Source organism: Zingiber officinale, chromosome 5A, assembly GCF_018446385.1.
Source record: "Zingiber officinale cultivar Zhangliang chromosome 5A, Zo_v1.1, whole genome shotgun sequence".
Lineage (NCBI taxonomy): Eukaryota > Viridiplantae > Streptophyta > Magnoliopsida > Zingiberales > Zingiberaceae > Zingiber > Zingiber officinale.
The window spans coordinates 4998228-5016434 of NC_055994.1; the positions used below are offsets into that span (position 1 = coordinate 4998228).

General features: G+C 42.4%; 1 protein-coding gene across 1 annotated transcript; it reads left to right on the forward strand.

The window, feature by feature from the left end:
* The first annotated feature begins 744 nt into the window (after positions 1-744).
* On the forward strand, positions 745-1565 carry LOC121982590. The gene is made up of 2 exons (XM_042535732.1): positions 745-1334; positions 1428-1565. Exons 1-2 carry the CDS (start codon positions 998-1000, stop codon positions 1490-1492), a joined length of 402 nt encoding a protein of 133 aa, XP_042391666.1. The 5' UTR covers positions 745-997; the 3' UTR covers positions 1493-1565.
* Positions 1566-18207: the final 16642 nt, after the last annotated feature.

The following is an 18207-nucleotide window of genomic DNA, read 5'->3' on the forward strand; positions in this document are numbered from 1 at the left end:
TATTCTTTTTTCTATTCACACTAAAAATAATTCCAAGGTTTATTAGTAATTCCACAAATGAAACAATCAGTACAAATGAAACAATCAGTGATCTAGAGTTCGAAACTTAGTTGCGATATATTATTATGAATTTTTCTCATCATTAATTATCTCTGATTGTTTTATATAAAAAAATATAGTTCTTTTTAGTCTCACATTTTAGAATTGACAATATTATGATTAAAAAAACTCCGACAATGTTGAAAAATATATTTTTCTTAGTTTTTTTACTAAGATAAGTATAATATTAAATTAAATTAATTTTTTTTATAAGGAAGTCATAAGAGTGACATTTGAAAATCCAAACAATTTAGATTTTCAAACACCCAAATAATTTAGATTTTCAAAAGTCAGGTACTTTATCCTAATGATTTTATTTTAGTATTTTAATGTTAAAATATTTTAATTAATATAATTTTATTATAAAAGGTTAATATAATTTCAATGTAGATTAATATGATTTCAATGTATTATATTACACAAGATGCATATGCTCAATTATTAATTTAAATAATAATTTAGATATTCTATCATCATTTTACAACAGCTGTAGGAAGACATCACATAACCTTTAATAAGGATTATAACATCCACATCTTGTATTGTAGACGTGATGTCTCACGTATCATGCATGTCAGAGTGTTTGACGTGCCGAGCGGAGATGAACAAATTGATCGTCCTAATAAGACTTTTAATATTTTCCATATCAACGACAAACATTTATTTTATATTTTGTTAACAGTTTGTTTATTTACCAAATACCAATATGTTTATACTGCAAAGGTGGCGAGAGCTTGACAAATTGTAGAGAACCGTGTCAGTCAAAACGACGAACACGTAGCTGCACGCCCTGTCAACGCCTGTCCTACCCTATCTCCTTCCACGAGCTTCTGAAGTCTGTATAAAAAAACCAGTAGAAGATAAGCAGATACGCTGGAGGTTGTTACATGGTAGTAACATGCTTCAAAATTTAGTTCAAGGTGTTGCTGTTCGTCTTCATTCCAATCCCATCAGGCGCGTAGCTCCGTCGATTTGCGGAGCTGCTGCAGGCGGAGTCTACTCCATCTCCTCAGAAAGGAATAAGAAGATGCAGAAGGAGGAGGACGACAACAAGAAGGAAGAACAACAGCAGCAGCAGGAGGATCCTCCAAAGGACGACCATCATCACGGTGATATGATGGCGCATTCATTCGGAGAAGGGTACTCGACAAGGTCCGACGAGGAAGGTTTCGGAGGAATCTACAGCAGAAACCAAGTGTTTGGAAATCCGTCGCAGGGCGCTCACACGGCAGCAGGTAAAATATATGCACAGGCGCTCGCCTCAATTTGCGTCTCCCTATTTGCGGTTTAATTAATACTGTTTCTTTTATTTTGCTGCTGCAAAAAAGATTTTGACAAGTCGCAGGGAAGTGAAGTGAAGGAGAAGGAGAAGGCTCGCAACCAACCGCACTGAAAACATTATGTATAGCTGTTAAGTATTTCCGCATACGCAGTTTCATGTGTGCTTCTACTTGTACATATCGGCTACGTGTGTATATATATAACTGGAATCGTACTCATCTGTAACTCATGAATCCAGTATACTCATTTTGTTTAATATACAAACCACGAATTCTCAAACAGTCTTTACAACATTCTTCAAAAAAAACTGCATGATCAAGGCATGGACAAGCTTGATGGTGCAAGGTCAGACCCTGGATGATTTTCAGTATCGTCGCCTCACTGTCATGAGGCTACGTGTTGATTATAACTGATATCTCTGTAATAATTTTGGATTAAAGTGGTGTTTGGGCCGGGCTAGAGCTGGGTGTGGGTCGGGCCCGAGGGGTTAATAGAGGCTCATGGTCTTCGGGCCTTGATGTTGGTAGTGGGCTGCAGCAACGGCAGTGGCAACTCCGCTCAGTTGTCATCCAATTGCACTTGCAGTTGGAAAGGGTAGAACAAGCACTTGGGGTGCGTCATGCTGTGTAACACTATTTGATTTAGGTAAAGGGCGATTCTTAGTTTTGATGTATTCCGGCCACAAAATGACAATAGAGCCTGGAATGTGATTATCTCCTAATTCTAGGGGTTTTCTTGATTATGTGGTTAATTAGAATTCAGCCATGGTCATTGTGAAGACCCGATTTTAGATATGGTGATGGATACTAGTGGACATAGTTGTAAAGGTTAATTTAGGTTCAATCCTATAAATCTTAATACCATAAAAAAAAATTGAATCCAAGTTTATGATAACTATGTGTTATGTGTCGGTTTTGATCTTAGGGATTTTGAATGTTGGGTGTAGTTATTTTTCTTCTATGCTCTTCATCATGATAATTTAATGAGTCACATGTGGAGTTCTTATATGTCTGTGATTTTATAGTGGTATACAATTTTTATTACGTTGGGTGGCTAAAAACTGTTGCTAGATAGTTACCTCCGTGTATGGATTTACACTATCTTCGTGTATAAAACCTAGAGGGAGGGTCGTACGTATAGCACCTAGAAATAAACAATGGCATTGGAAGCTAGTCGAGATCAAGATCAAATATGAATTTATTTGATACAAAGAGAGAATTTATTTGATACAAAGAGAGAGAATTCGAATAGTCATGATCATGATGATTAATGGAGAATTCGAAAGGTCATTATAATGTTAATTAGTGGAGAAATTGAATAGTCATCATAATGAAGATCATAAATGAAGAATTTATGGAGTCTATAACTCTTTATCTTCTTAATTAATGAAGATCATAAATGATGAATTAATTGAGACCTTAACCCTTCATATTCCTTGGAGGCTATAAGTAGCCATCCTCGGAAAGATTCAAAGGTGAATTCTTTCTCTCTGAGTCTTCCTCGTCAGGTTCTTCTTCGCTTTCTTTTATCGAAAGAGATCGGTAGTGCTTCTAAGACTTTGTCGATCTAAGAGACTAGCATCTAACGGATCGTATCAAGTTCAAGTCTCGTAAAGTTTCTGTTCAAAGTAAACGAAGTTGCTGACTCTGTAAGTGGGCTTTTCGTTTCGAGTATAGCTACGGAATATGTTTATATTTCATTATTTTATATTACAAGTTCATTTCTTTTGTTCCAAGATGCACTGTTATGACTCAAGTTAGATATGGTAAAGGAAATTTCCAAAAATCTGATAAGATATGACAAATTATGGCCCTGATGCGGTGGGTAATAATAATCGATATATGGTCCTGATGCGGTGGGTAATAATAACTGATATATGACCATGATGCGATGGGTAATAATAACTGATATATAATCTCATCCCTTAGAGGAATTACATATAGGGGGTTGATCAGTAAAAGGGAATTTTCGAAAACATGATAAGATATGACAAGTTATGGCCCTGATGTGGTAGGTAATAATAACCGATATATGACCCCACCCCTTAGAGGAATTATATATAGGGACTGATCAGTAATATCATGGAAAATAAGATGATTAACAGTGCTATGTTTTTTACTAAATTATGTTTCTGTCATGAATTCTGAATGTTTTGCTAGAAGTATATGTTTTCGTTTAAGTTATGTTTCTGTCATGAATTTTGAATGTTCTGCTAGAAGTATATGTTTTCATTTAAGTTATGTTTCTATCATGAATTCTGAATGTTTTGCTAAAAGTATATATTTTCGTTTAAGTTGTGTTTTTGTCATGTTTCATGAAATATGTTTTCGTCATGCATTCTGAATGTTTTGCTATATTTTGTATTCTGTCATGCTATGCGATCGATCTCACTTACTGAGTGTTTCCCCATGCACTCACCCCCCTTACTCCCATCCCCAGATAAAGACGAGGAACAAGTTGAGAAGGAGGAGCAAGAGATATTTTAGGGTTGGTAATGAAACTGTGTCCAAGTGATTCGTCCTTTTAGTTCATGTTATCCTTATTTGTACGCTTTCACTTTTGGATTGTAAAGACAATATTTTCGTTATATTATTACTGGTTTGGTATGCACTTTATGAGGCTTGTTGTTTTCGAGTATTTATATTCGCGAGCAACGTCGGTGTCATGCGCCTTGGTCCGGGGCGTGACAGTCATCATCAAGCGCAACCAACAATCGATCGTTGTAACGAGGGCGAGTAGTGGTCGTTTGTTCTTTCATCGTCCTTCGTTGCAGCGATGGCGAGCAACTGCGGCTCTTTGTTTGTCGGGCGTGAGCATTGGCCAATTGACGCAAAGAGGGGGAGCAGTGGTCGATCGTTCCTTTGTCACAGCGAGGGTGAGTAGCGGTCGGTCGTTTCTTCGAAGGCAAGAGCAAGCAGCAAACGTCTCCGGACATGGTAAGGGCTCACCGGACATGGTAAGGGCTCATCGGTCCCATGAATAGAATGATCGATAAGCGGAGATGGAGGTGGCAAGTGCATGATTATCGATTGTGAGGGATGACAACGACGGCAGGCGCACGATCGCGTGTGTGAGGCGGTGATTTTATTTATTTATTTTTTCATATTTTAATTTTTATTAAAACTTTAGTTTAATCAATTAAGTCCAATAAAAGTATTCCAAAAAAAATCTAAAATAATAAAAAATTTTAAAATATTATCTGAATTTATTTATTTATTTATTATTATTGTTATTAATTATGTTATATATTAAAATCTCTAAATAAATAAATTTTGATGAACCAAAAAATATTAAATTAAATTTTATTCCTTATAAATTAATAATGTGAATATCAAATAATCAAAAAGATGATACATAAAAACATCAAACTAATTGACTTTTATATACTACTATTGTTCATCCATATCAAATAGAAATTGTAAGCATTTTATTTACTTTTATATACTTACTATTGCTCATCCATATCAAATACTAATAATGGTGATCTTGTTCAAAAGTATGAAATTGGAAAGTTGGGAAGTGACGGTTTCATTGATCGGATGTGGACTTTGCTCCACTCTACAAAATAGATGATGTCAATGTCGAGCCAGGGAAGAGGTATCACCGCTGGCGCAACTTTTTATCATATGAGCAATTGCGATGTACGCACCTCCCTATTGTTCTGTCGTCGCACGGGTTCCCTGCTCATGCGGAGTACCATCCACTACACCGGCGGCTTCCTACACTGCCAAAGCTGTCAATCCCAACTTGCTATTGTGAGCAGTCCCTGATTGTCCACTCGTGTCGCCGCTGCACCAGTCTCCACTGTTACTAGCATTGTGTACGCCACCATAGCCGTCCACTTCCGACCATTAGCATGTTCCTGTTCCAAGCAGCGGGCCACCGCCAACCGCCATGAGTTGTTGTCGTAGTAGGAGAAGAGGAAGAAGGAGATTACGGTAATGAGATAAATTTGAGATTTAATTAATCATTATTGATAAATATCATGATTTAATTATATTAATAGATTTAGAATAGAGAAATTAGAAATTTGTAGGATTAATTGATTGTTCGGTTTAAATGAATTACTTATAATTTAGTTATGGGTTACCTGATGAATTAATTAGATTGATTAAAAGTTGATTAATTAGGATTAATTAATAAATTAATAGATTGATTAATTATTAATTAAATGTTTGAGATGATTAATCAAGGTTATTTGATTAATTTAAATATGATAAGCTAGATGGTTAATTAGGTTAGTTTAAATGGTTGATTAATTGAGATTAATGGATGGATTAGATGTTTAATAATTAATTAGATAACTAATTGATTAATTGAGGTTACTTGATGAAATTATAACTCAATTGATGGAGAGATTAATAATAGATTAACATGGGAATTAAACAATAGGTTGATAACCAGGATTATTATTTTACTTAGATTGACTTCGTTTCCAACACTTGCAAGATTCGAGCTTGAGGCAAACTCTCTGACTAGAAGACAATTAGCACGTTATACGGTTGAGGTGGGTAATTCATGCTTTAACCTCTTTAGTTATTTGATCTTAGTGTATGATTATTTAATGTCGTTTATTGATTAGACAACAGTTACTACTTGCCTTGACTCCACTATACTTGTTTTTTGATTTGATACTTTATTGCTTGTCCTTACATTTAGTCTATTTGATATTCATGCAGTCTCATTGCTATTCATGTCATTTATTGCTTTTTATACAGGTGTTGTTTTATTTACGATATTATAGTGTAGCTTGTTGAGCTTTTACCTTTAGATGTGATTATTTCAGTTGGTTTGATTATTATTATGTATATACATTTTCCTATGATAGTAGTAGTGTGTATTTTTGCCCATAGTCCGTAGCTAGATAGCTACATGTCCTATCTATTGGTGCAATTATTCCCAGTCAAAGTTGACCAATTTTACTCAAGGTTGAGTTTTGATGTTTGACAATCTATAAAGATTGCAAATATTGCAAGTACAATTGTCTATTTAGGAGTTTGTTGGTGCAATTCTTCATTAGTCAAAGATTGACCAGTTTGTAGAGAGTAGACAAGTATGTCAAGGTTAACTGAATACTTGACTAGGAAAGTCGTAATTAGAGGTTAGACAAGGACAAGACTAACGGGATAGTTGACAGAAAAAGAAAAATCAAGTGGGTCATGAAGGATTGGACACTTGGTATGAAAAGTCTTGGTGAGTGAAGCCAGATAATTTGAAAGGCAATTGGAAAGCCCTGGTGAGTGAAGCCAAGCAATTGGAATGTTCTAGTGAGTGAAGCTAGACAGTTGGAAAGTCCTAGTAAATGAAGGTAGGTGGTAAGGAAATCCTAGTGAGTGAAGCTAGAGGTGAAAAGTTCTGGTAAGTGAAGTCAGTTTTGAAAAATCTAGGTGGGTTAAAGGTTGGCTAGACGTCTGATGTTTAGAAGTTCAAGTGGGTCATGGTTAGAAGAAGAAAAGTCCATGTGGGTTGAAGATTGATCGGATGTCTGGTGCTTAGAAGTCTAAGTGGGTCATAGAGGATTAAACACTTGACACGAGGAGAAAAATCCAAGTGAGTCAAAGAATTGACCGAACACTTTGTGGAGAAGTTTCAGTAGGTCAAGGTTGACCGGAGATTGGGCAAGGGAACCCTATACTTGGATTAAGCAAGTTAGGATTGAGCAACCGATTGAGGTAATCGATTGACCCTAAACTAATCGATTGGTCAATCGATTAGGAGGTTGTTGCAAGAACACAAGAAGGGCCCGAATTGATTGGTCAATCAATTGGGCAGAGCCTAATTGATTAGTGCTAAGAGACTCATGAAGAGGAATTCATGAAAAATAATGCTGAATTGATTGACCCAACCAATCGATTCAGCCACTGCTAATCGATTGGGTCAATCGATTAGGTAATGTATTTGTCATGAGAGAGGGAATCGATTGAGAAAATTGATTAAGGTCTTTTTGTGAGTGAACAGAGAGTTGCAAAATGATTGGGTAATCGATTAAGACTATAAATTAATTGAGATGACTTACTAATCGATTAGGATTCGAAAAAATGCCGTTCTGCGGGTTGTTGGACGGTCGACTGATGTGGTAATCGCTTAAGGGGAAGCTTAAGCGATTAAGACGCTCATGTAATCCTAGAAAAAGATTTTTCGTGACTAGGGCGCAGTGCTAATCACATCATTGCTAGGATAAATTGAAGATGGTAGAATCAAACTGTGAATATTTAAAAAGACTAAAACATCATTGCCACTGGGGGCAGTGCTAATCACAAACTGATAATATATGTTAAAATGTTTGATACAAGTTTTCTATTAGTCACTAGAATAAATTGGGAAATACACGTGGTGACCAGTCTAGAAGTCTAGTATCCTTTGATTACGTTTCTTATTTGGGAAAAAAAAATTCTTATAAATACAATGTAGCTCAGGTTTAAATCATGAATATCTAAATGATAATCTGAATGTCTTATCATGATACGATGATCTTGCAGCAGCAGTGCTAATCACAAACTCAAAATGCACGTTAAAATGTTTGATACTTGAAAAAGGTTATCTGAAATGGGCGTTATTAATGTGATATTTAAAAACGACATTTGAAAATGACAACACACCCTTAAAATAATATCATTAAAAATTATTGTTGTTAATATAACAAACGAAAATGGCGACTTATGTTTTTTCTAAAAAGGTTAAAAAATAATAATAATAACCGTAATTTCACAATTTCTCCTTGTTGGCGGTGAAGCAACATCCTCCGCAGAGCTCTGCATGCTTCCCACATTTTCCACTCTACCAGATGGCTTGGTCCCTCATCTACACGCAGTTTTCTCTTTCCATGGATAAATGACCCCTCTTCGATCTCCCTTCCCTTCCAAAAAAACAGGCCACAGCGTCTGCAGCAATCTTCAATCCAACTGCCATGGAAGCCTTGCCGACTCCCTGCTTCTCCGCCATGGCAAAGGCACAATTCAAATCTTGGTCCCTTGGCAAATATGTTCTTCCGCTCTATAAACGATTTTGATCTCTACTTCTTCATGCAGGATACATGGGATGATCCTGTCCGAATGAAAGAAGCTGGAAAGCCGGGGATGAGGTGACTACTGACGAGATGAAGACTTCAATCCTACAAACCAAACCAAATCAGGGCAGGGATCCCTGACATTGACTCTCTGACGCTCAAGTCAAAATCAGGAAGAGAGAATGAGTAATCAAAAAAATGATCAATCATGTCTTTCCTCATATCTGACGTACCCTTTTATACCTTTCTTTGTGATCGTTCATCTGTCCTTATTTAATGATATTAATTGTCAAAAGAAGACTTCTTTGTCTTGACTTCTATGCATTAATGATAAATAGAGTGTTCTTCTTGGTCTTGACTTTTTCATATTTAATGATGATAGACGGAGTGTTCTTTTTTATTTTCTCATCTCCTCCTGTGTAGTGTCATTCTTTGCAGGACGAACAGTTCGATCGACTCGTTTTCTTGCCGGACGGGCGGTCCGAGCGGCTCATTTTCCTGCCGACCGAAACAACCAACTATGGGTTGTCCATTCATTTGACCGGCCCATGATGTCCATTATATTTGTTTGACCTGCCAGATGATCCAATCAGCTACTCTTTTGTCGACCGGGATAACCAGAGAGCCATCTTTAGCCGAGGTTCTTTCCGTAAGCCCGACGTTGACCGCCTTGACTTTGACCGACACCATGTCAATTGACCCGTGATAGGTGGGCTCCCTTTTATTGCCACATCACAAGCCTCCCCCTCAAGTCTAATTGAAGGAGGTTGCATGTCTGACTGACTGGACCACTGATTTTCTTGGTGAGTTCTACGTCCGATCGGAGTGTTCGGTCCCTAGTATCTGATTGGTGCATCAACCAACGCCGCTCGGTCGTTGTCTAATCATAGCAAATGGACGATCAGTCCGGTAACCTTATGAAGATTGAGACGATAAGCGGCAATACTTTCGAGAATTTTCCAAATGCGCTTCTTTGAGCGAGCGTGGTCGTTGCTGATGTCATCCATATTTCTCGAAACCTAAGCAAATCCCTGACAATTATGGCCAAGCACGCGACCATCCCTTTTAATTAAGTTCATTAAATGTTGTTCGGTAACTACATGCCACGTGGCCCTCTTTCTACTGCTGCACGCCTGACAAGATAGGCGAATATCCTCTGTTGATGTGACTAGCGCATTTTTCAATTTCATGGTTAGATCTTCTTCTAAGTTTTCGAAACCTTGGATCGGACGGTTGAGAGCGACCGACCGTGAGGTTTATAAGGCTCTCATGTGTCGTCGTCTTCTCCTCTTCGTGCCTTCGTCTTCGAGTTTCGCTGTTGTGGCATTCCGCTTCTTCACTGGTGATCTCCTTGTACTCTAGTAATCTCCCGCTTCTTTGATCGATTCTGTGTGATCTTCCTTGTAAGGTCTTCGATCGATTCGGTCTAGTGTTCATTTATCGTTCATCTTTGATCTTGTTCTTTCGTTCTTTTGATGGCAAGCTCATCTCAGTCTCTCGTCATCGTTCCTAGATTCTGGTACACTTCTATTGAGTCGAGGTTCGACACAGACGATACAAAGAGTTTGAGGGTTGCATATGAAATTCTGCCTAACTATCAAATTGGTCTCCCCTTTGGCTTTGACCGTCCGACCGAACCGCCGCTCGTTTTCGTAACATTTTTTAGGGACTAATTTACTGCCGGTATGTGGTTCCCAATCCACCTTTTTTTGCTGTTTGTAAATATTTTTATATTTTTCTCTACCAACTAGTGTCAAACTCCTTTCGGTTGCTGTGCGGGGTCGTCGTTCTATTCCACCTGCACGACATTCCCCTTACTCCTTGACTCTTCCATTATTTTTATTATTCCAAATTGTCTGAGCCGGGGACCTTCTTATTCACAGCCCGAGTGGTCTTGGTCTTTTTCGATAAGATGTCGTCCTCTAATAAACATTGGAGGGAATACTACTTCTTTGTCAAATTCTCTGATCGTCCTGATTTCCTGACCAGCTGACAATTAGTGGTGCTGAACCTGCCAGAGCGCAATAAATACAAGAGCCGCTCGGACTACCTCCATGCTGCCTCACAATTGGCCAGGCAAAAGTACCATATTCACAAATTGCCGCACGAGGGGGTCCTCTACGTGTTCGGCTTGAGCCCGATCCGCACGAAGCTTTTGTCCAGCCTAGGTACACTCTTCCTTGGTTATAATTTTTGAATCTAACTGATTTTTCCTTTTCTTTTGCAGCCCAATTCATGTTGCATTCACGTTTGGCCGGCAAAGCTAAGCTCACACACGCTGAGATCAACGCGGCGACCGAGGCCGAGTTGAAGAGCCGAGGTGTGCAGCCGATCGGCTCACAAGAAGATGCGCTTGGAGAGAGCCAGGGAGCGCCAGCCTTAGTGAGCGAAGGGATAGCCAACCGGACGCCTAGCGATGGATCGGTTGGTGCATCGAATCCTCCCTCCACACAGCTGCCGGTGATTCTGATTGAGGGGACGTTGGATTCTACTTCTTCTGGGGAACCACTGATAAGCCGCAAGAGGTGTCGAGCGGAGGCGACATCGCGATCTTCTTCCTCCGTGGTGCGGACCTCCACCAGGACTAGCCCGCACCTTCCTTTCGCCGAACAGGTTGACAACTCAATGCCAACTCCTGCCACGACGACCATTCCCCCTATATCATCGAATCAGACACAATCCCTGTCCGGTCTACCACAAGGAACTATTTGTGCGCCGCCAGTTACTTTTATGCCATCGCGCCGAAGATTCAAAAATCTGGTATCTAGCCAATGTCAACATCTCGGCCATTTGGTAGAGCGACCTCAGCCCAATCAGCCTCGAGCAGCCAACGCCACATAACGGCGGTTATCCATCTTTAGACTAAGGAATGGCGTGAGTCAGACGGCGCTGAATCCTGAGCCCTCGAGCAGCAGATAATCATTCAGGGGTCGCTCACACAGATATGGGCAGATTCTTACAGCGGTCATGCCTCCGGGGGCGCTCGCGGACAGCCATACCCAGATGTCCACTGGGCTAAGTGTTTTGTATGTTCTTAATGTATCTCCGATCGACGCTTATTTTTTCCTGATTCCTTGCGGTATTGGATAGAGAGTCTGGCCATGTGCCAAAGACTTGCTTTTCTAGAGCAGGAAGTTAAGTAGCTGAGGGCACCGAGCGGCCAATCATCTGCTTCTCAGGCGCAGTTGGAGTAGATGAATGTTGAGATGGCTCAACTAAGAGCCGATCTGGCTAAGAGCGCCGAGCTACTGGAGGAAGAGAAGGGAAAAAACGTTGAACAGGCCAACCAATTAGCTCAGCTTAATAAACAAGCAAATACTTTTGAATCCAAAATCCATTCAGCCAACACTAGGAAACTCCGAGCTATTGAAGATCTGGAGATCAAAAACAAAGAGTTTTGGGTGTTGGCCTAGAACTTGAAGGAAGCTGAAGCTGCCCTGAAAGCAGAGCGGGACGGGCGGTTGGTTGAGCAAACTATGACGAAAACCCAACTCGCTGCAAAAGATGAGGAGCCGACGGCGCTGAAGGCAGAGTTTGACGACTCCCGAATGACCTTAGAGACGTATCAGGAGGCCGAGTCAAGTAGGTTCGATCTCATAAAGCGATCCTACATCCGCTCAGATGCTTTTAATGACAAGGTCATCGATTGAGCCCTTTGTCTATTTGACCTGGTGATCGAATGGATGTTCGGCCAACTCAGGGAAGGCGGCTACCTCCCCGCCGGTCTATCAAGCAAGATTATCAGTCAGGATAAGCTAACTGAGTCACTGTCTGATGATGTCTTAGATTATCTGCAGTGAGCCCGTTGAGTGTTCTGCCTCTGTAAACAATTTTGAAGTTTCTTTGAATGTTTGCTCATCCGGATAACCTCTATATTCTTCTAGTATTTTAATTTTTTGACTCGTTTTTCAAGCGTTGCGCAAACTAAAGTGTGGCCTCGTGTTTTTTCGATAAAAAATGGCTTATCTACTTAGTCGATCGATCCGTTTTGTTTTCAAGGTTGTCGCTTGACCATTATAGCGTAGACATGAGTTTAAGATTGTCACCCGACCGCTGACCAAAATAGGAGTTTAAGGTCACCGTTCGACCACTGACGAAGATAGGGGTTTAAGGTCTCCGCTCGACCATTGACGAAGACAGGGGTTTAAGGTCGCCGCTCGACCATTGATGGAAACAGAGGTTTAAGGTCGTCGCTTGACCGTTGACGAAGACAGGGGCTTAAGGTCGCCACTCGACCACTGACGAAGACAGGGGTTTAAGATCACCACTCAACTGTTGATGAAGACAGGGATTTAAGGCCGCCGCTCGACCGTTGACGGAGATAGGGGTTTAAGGTCGCCGCTCGACCGTTGATGGAGATAGGGGTTTAAGATCGCTGATCGACCGTTGATGGAGACAGGGGTTTAAGGTCGCCGCTCAACCGTTGATGGAGATTGGGGTTTATAGTCGCTTCTCTACTTTTAACTTGGCCTGGTCGGCCCAAGAGTCTGGAAAGCTTTAGTTTTTATTCATGTTGTCCCTGCATCCAGAAGTCATATACACAAGTACATTTATATTTGCTCACGCACCTCTCACCCAGGTCTGTAGGATTGGAGATGATTCGCGCTCCATGGTCACTCGAGTCGTCTTTCGTTTTCATCTTCCAAGTAATAGGCCCCTTAGCGGAGTTTCTGTATGACCTTGTAAGGTCCCACCCATGGTGCATCGAGTTTGGTGACGTTGCCGACCGGGTTGATTTTCTTCCACACCAGATCACCGACCTAGAAGGATTTTGGGATCACCCTCCTATTGTAATTTTGCCTCATCCGCTGTCGGTAAGCCATCAGCCGCATGACCGTATTATCCCGCGCTTCATCCACCAAGTTAAGCTCCATTAATCTTCGCTCGCCATTTCCCTCGTTGTAGAGTCGCACCCGGTCGGATTCTACTCCCACTTCTAAAGGAACCACCGCCTCTCCTCCGTACACCAGTTGGAATGGTGTTACGCCGGTCGCCTCCTTTGGAGTCATGTGAAGTGCCCACAAGACACTTGAGAGCTCGTCTACCTCCTGTGTGGTCGAGCCGGGTTCGTAAGCCTATGAGGATCTCTCGGTTTGTGACCTTCACCAGGTCGTTGCTCTAGGGGTAAGCGACTGAGGTGAAGGCCTGTTGGATGCCATAACCTTCTCACCACTTCCTGAGCTTTTGACCTGCGAACTGCCTCCTGTTATCCGAGACGAGCCAGCGAGGAATGTCAAACTGACCGAGGATGTTCTGCTAGATAAACTTGATGACCATCTTCTCACTTATCTTTGCCAGGGGCTCAACCTCCACCCATTTTGAAAAGTAGTCCACAGCAACGAGCAAGAACCTTCGCTGACTCGTCGCCATGGGAAATGACCACACGATGTCCATCCCCCATTGTTCGAACGAGCAGAATGCCGTGGAAGACTTCGTCTCTTCTGTCGGTCGATGCGAAATATTGTGATACTTTGGAAGGACAAGCATGTGGTTGTCGTCCGAGCGACATCCTCTTGGAGCGTTGGCTAAAAGTATTCGGCCAGGAGAATTTTTTGAGCTAGCGAACGACCGACCGGATGGCTTCCACAAGAGCCTTAGTGTACTTCTTGCAAGATGAACGCTGTGTCCTCTGGTTCAACACACTTGAGCAAAGGCCTAGAGAAGGCTCTTTTGTACAGCTGATCTCCAACTAAAGTGAACCATCCACCCCTCTTCTTTAATAGACGCACCGCCTCTTGGTCGGCCGGCGTACTTCCAGATCAGAGAAATTCGATTAACGACGTTCTCCAGTCGCTCGGAAACACAACTCCCTCCATCCGGTCAATATGCAACACCAAAGAAACCTGTTCGATTGGCTGGCTGATCATGACAGGTGATAATGAACTAGCTAACTTAGCTAATTCATCTGCTGCTTGATTGTCCGATCGAGGAATCTTTTGTACAATGACTTCATGAAAATTTGTCTTTAGCTTCTCGAAGGCTTCTACATATAACTTGAGCCGGGGGTTGCAAATCTTGAACGCCCCGACAGTTGCTGGGCGGCCAACTGGGAGTCCGAGTGAATGAGGACCTTTGTGGCTCTAACATGCCTCGCTGCTTGCAAGTCGGCTATCAAGGCTTCATACTCAACCTCATTGTTGGTGGCTCCATAATCCAGCAGAACTAAAAGTTGCATTCGGTCTTCCTTTGGGGAAATGAGCAGGATGTCGATCCCACTGCCTTGCCGGGTGGAAGAGTCATCAACATATATTCTCCAAGTTACTTCTAACTCGTCATTTCTGGATTTCTGTGATGAAATCAGCCAAGGCCTATGCTTTTATCACCGTTCGGGGTTGATATTAGATGTCAAACTCACTTAGTTCAGTTGCCCACTTGATCAACCGATCAGATGCTTCTGGGTTGAGGAGGACTCTTCCCAAGGTATTATTGGTCATCACGACGATAAGATGGGAAAGGAAGTACGGGCGGAGTCTCCGAACAGCTAGTACCAAAGCATAAGCTAATTTTTCCAAACCAGTGTAGCTGGATTCAGCGTCTTTCAATATATGACTTAAAAAATACATGGGTTGTTGCTCTTGCCCATTCTTCTTAACTAATGTCGAGTCAACCACATTTTCGGTGGATGATAGATAGATCCAGAGCGGCTCTCCTGTGCTCAGTTTAGCTAATATAGGTAAGGAGTTGAGTTAATCTTTGAGCTCTTCAAATGCCCGGTCGCACTCCACATCCTACTGAAATTTTGTCGCCCGACGTAGCACCTTGAAGAATGGTAGGTTCTGGTCGGATGATTTGGATATGAATCTAGACAGAGCGGTTATAAATCCGGTCAACCGTTGGGCTTCCTTCAAGTTGCGTGGCGGTGACATATCTTGCAGAGCCTTGACCTTGCTCAGATTCGCCTCGATCCCTCGCTCGGTGACGATGTATCCCAGGAATCGACTGCCCTTGGCGCCGAACAGACAGTTGTTCGGGTTCAACATTATTCCATAAGCCATCAAAATTTGGAAGGTCTCCTTGATGTCTGTGCAAAGATCAACAACTCTTGAAGATTTTATTAATATGTTGTCGACATATACCTCTATGTTTCGACCGATTTACTGTTGGAACACCTTGTTCATGAGCTTCTGTAGGTGGCGTTGGCATTTTTTAGTCTGAACAGCATGACTTTATAGCAGAATGTTCCATCGGTCGTTATAAAGTTGACCATTTCTTGATCTTCAGGCGAGCGACACTTTGTGATAACCTTGATATGTGCTGAGCATGCAGATCAGCTCGCAACCTACCGTAGAGTCCACCATCTGGTTTATCCGGGTAGTGGATAGAAATCCTTTAGGCACGCTTTATTCAGGTCGTGGAAGTATATGCAGACCCTCCATTTGTTGTCCGGCTTGGGGACCAGTATGATGTTAGCAAGCCAGTTCGGAAATTGTACCTCCCGTATGTGGCCGACCTCCAGCAATTTATCTATCTCCGCTTGGATGAACAAGTTCTATTCCGTGCTGAAGTCCCTTTTCTTTTGTTTTACCGACCGCACGTCTGGTCGGACGTGTAGTTCGTGCTGAGCCACACTTGGCGAAATGCCGGACAACTTATGATTTTGTCTGAGGCAGGCTATCAGCTCCGCTTTTTTCTCGTCCTCTAGATCGGCGACGATGAAGGTGGTTGCTTTCGGGTGCTTAGGGTAGATATGAACTTCTTCTTTCTCTTCGTAGACCAACGTGGGGGGATTTTCAATGATGGAGTTCACATCCAGCCAAGGTGTCTTCCGAGTGGCTCGTGCTTTCGTTCTGACCATCTCGACGCAACAACGCTGAGCGGCCAACTGATCTCCTTTGACTTCTCCTACTTTACCGTCCACCGGGAATTTGATCTTCTGGCAGTAGGTGGACACCATCGCTTGAAACTCATTGAGTGTCGGTCGACCCAAGATGACGTTGTAGGCTGAAGGCGCATCTACCACTATGAAATTTGTGGTCCTTGTCTGCTTCAAGGGTTCTTCTCTGAGTAAGATGGCCAACTTGACTTGGCTGATTGGCAACACTTCATTGCCTGTGAAGTCGTAGAGCGGAATCGTCATTGGCAACAGTTCACTTCGATCAATTTGCAATTGATCGAATGCCTTCCTGTATATGATATTTATCGAGCTCCCTTTCAATAAAAGTGCGATGGACTGTATAATTGACAATTACTGCTTGAATGATTAATGCATCATCGTGGGGGACCTCCACTCTCTCCAAATCCTTAGGCACGAAACTAATCTCAGGTACCTCAGCTTTCTCCTTGATGTAGCCAATGACATGGATCTCGAGTCCCCGTGCATGCAACTTCCTTGCTCAGTTAGAATCTCCACTGGTTGACCCACCGACGATCATTCCTATCTCCCCTCGAGCGATGTTATTTCAATTCTCTTCTTCCTTTGCGGACGGTCTGATCCATTCAGAGGAGGCTCGGGCAGGGATTCAGTCCCTTTGTGGTTGGTGGTGGCGTGGTCTGGTCATCCTTTCTGAATTCCTTAATTCTGCACATCGACTTCGGTGGCGCTGATCCGGAAGTGGCGATCGTCGGCTGTATTTGCACGGAACTAACTTGCTAGTTGCTAGGTCGTATCAGTCCCTAGTATTGTGTGTTGTCGACTGGTAGAAGGTGCAAAACATCGGTGCCTACCTCTTGTTTCTTGGATGAGCGACCGCCACTTGCTGTACGGGATGTGGCCGAGTCTCCTAGTGTGGAGTGGATCCCGACAGAGGCCCTTTTGGTGGTTGATGACTGCTCAATTGACGCCGCTCGGATGCTCCTGTGGGATCAGCATTCGTCTCATTCTTCCTTGCCGCCTGAGTTTCTTCCACATTAATGTATTCATTGGTCTTCTTTTGGAGATGACCAAAGTCCTTCGGCGACCGCTGAATGAGCGATCGAAAGAACTCTCCCTCGGTGAGCCCTTGGGTGAAGGCGTTCATCAACACATCTGAGGAGACTGCTGGAATGTTCATCGCCACCTGATTGAAGCGCTGGATATATGCCCTCAGGGCCTCTCGGAGCCCTTGCTTCAACGAGAACAGATTCACGCTCGTTTTCTGGTAGCAGTGACTACTAGCAAAGTGATATAGGAATTCCACTCGGATGTCCTTGAAATTGTGGATCGAGCTGTTCAGTAACCGTTTGAACCATCGTTACGCTGTTCCAAATAAAGTGGTAAGGAAGACTCAGTATTTCATCCCGTCTGTATATTGGTGAAGGGTGGTAGCGTTGCCAAACTTGGTCAAATGATTGTCGAGATCGGTTGCTCCATTGTACTCCTCGATCGTTAGCGGGGTGTAATGATTCAGCATAGGGTCATTTAGGATCCCTTCCGAAAATTGTTGATTGACCCGCTTGGGCAAGTCGTCTTCCCTTGGCGCTTTTTCCTTTTGTGCATCTCGCATGGGCGCCTCATCCAAAGAAGATCCCCGATCTCTATCCGCTCAGCCTCTTTCTTCTGGAGGAGCCCATGATAACGCTCGGTTGAAGGGGATTGACGCATTACCAGCGTCCCCATAGGAGTCGATCGGTCTCCTATTTGGCTCCCGAGCGGAAAGTTGATCCGCTCAATCTTCCCTCTCTCTTTCAACCTGTCGACCTGCTGCAGATGCAGCAGGCTCATACGTTGGCTGATCGGTCAACGCCTGTTGCTATTGCTCCAATATCTTCGTCACTCGAGCTTGTATTAGTGTATCAAGATCGTCTTGCGTTAGCCACTGTTGTGAGTCGTCCAGCGTCTTCCATCTTCTTATTCGGATATAGGTCACGTTCCCACAGAAGGCGCCAAATTAATTTTGTCTAAA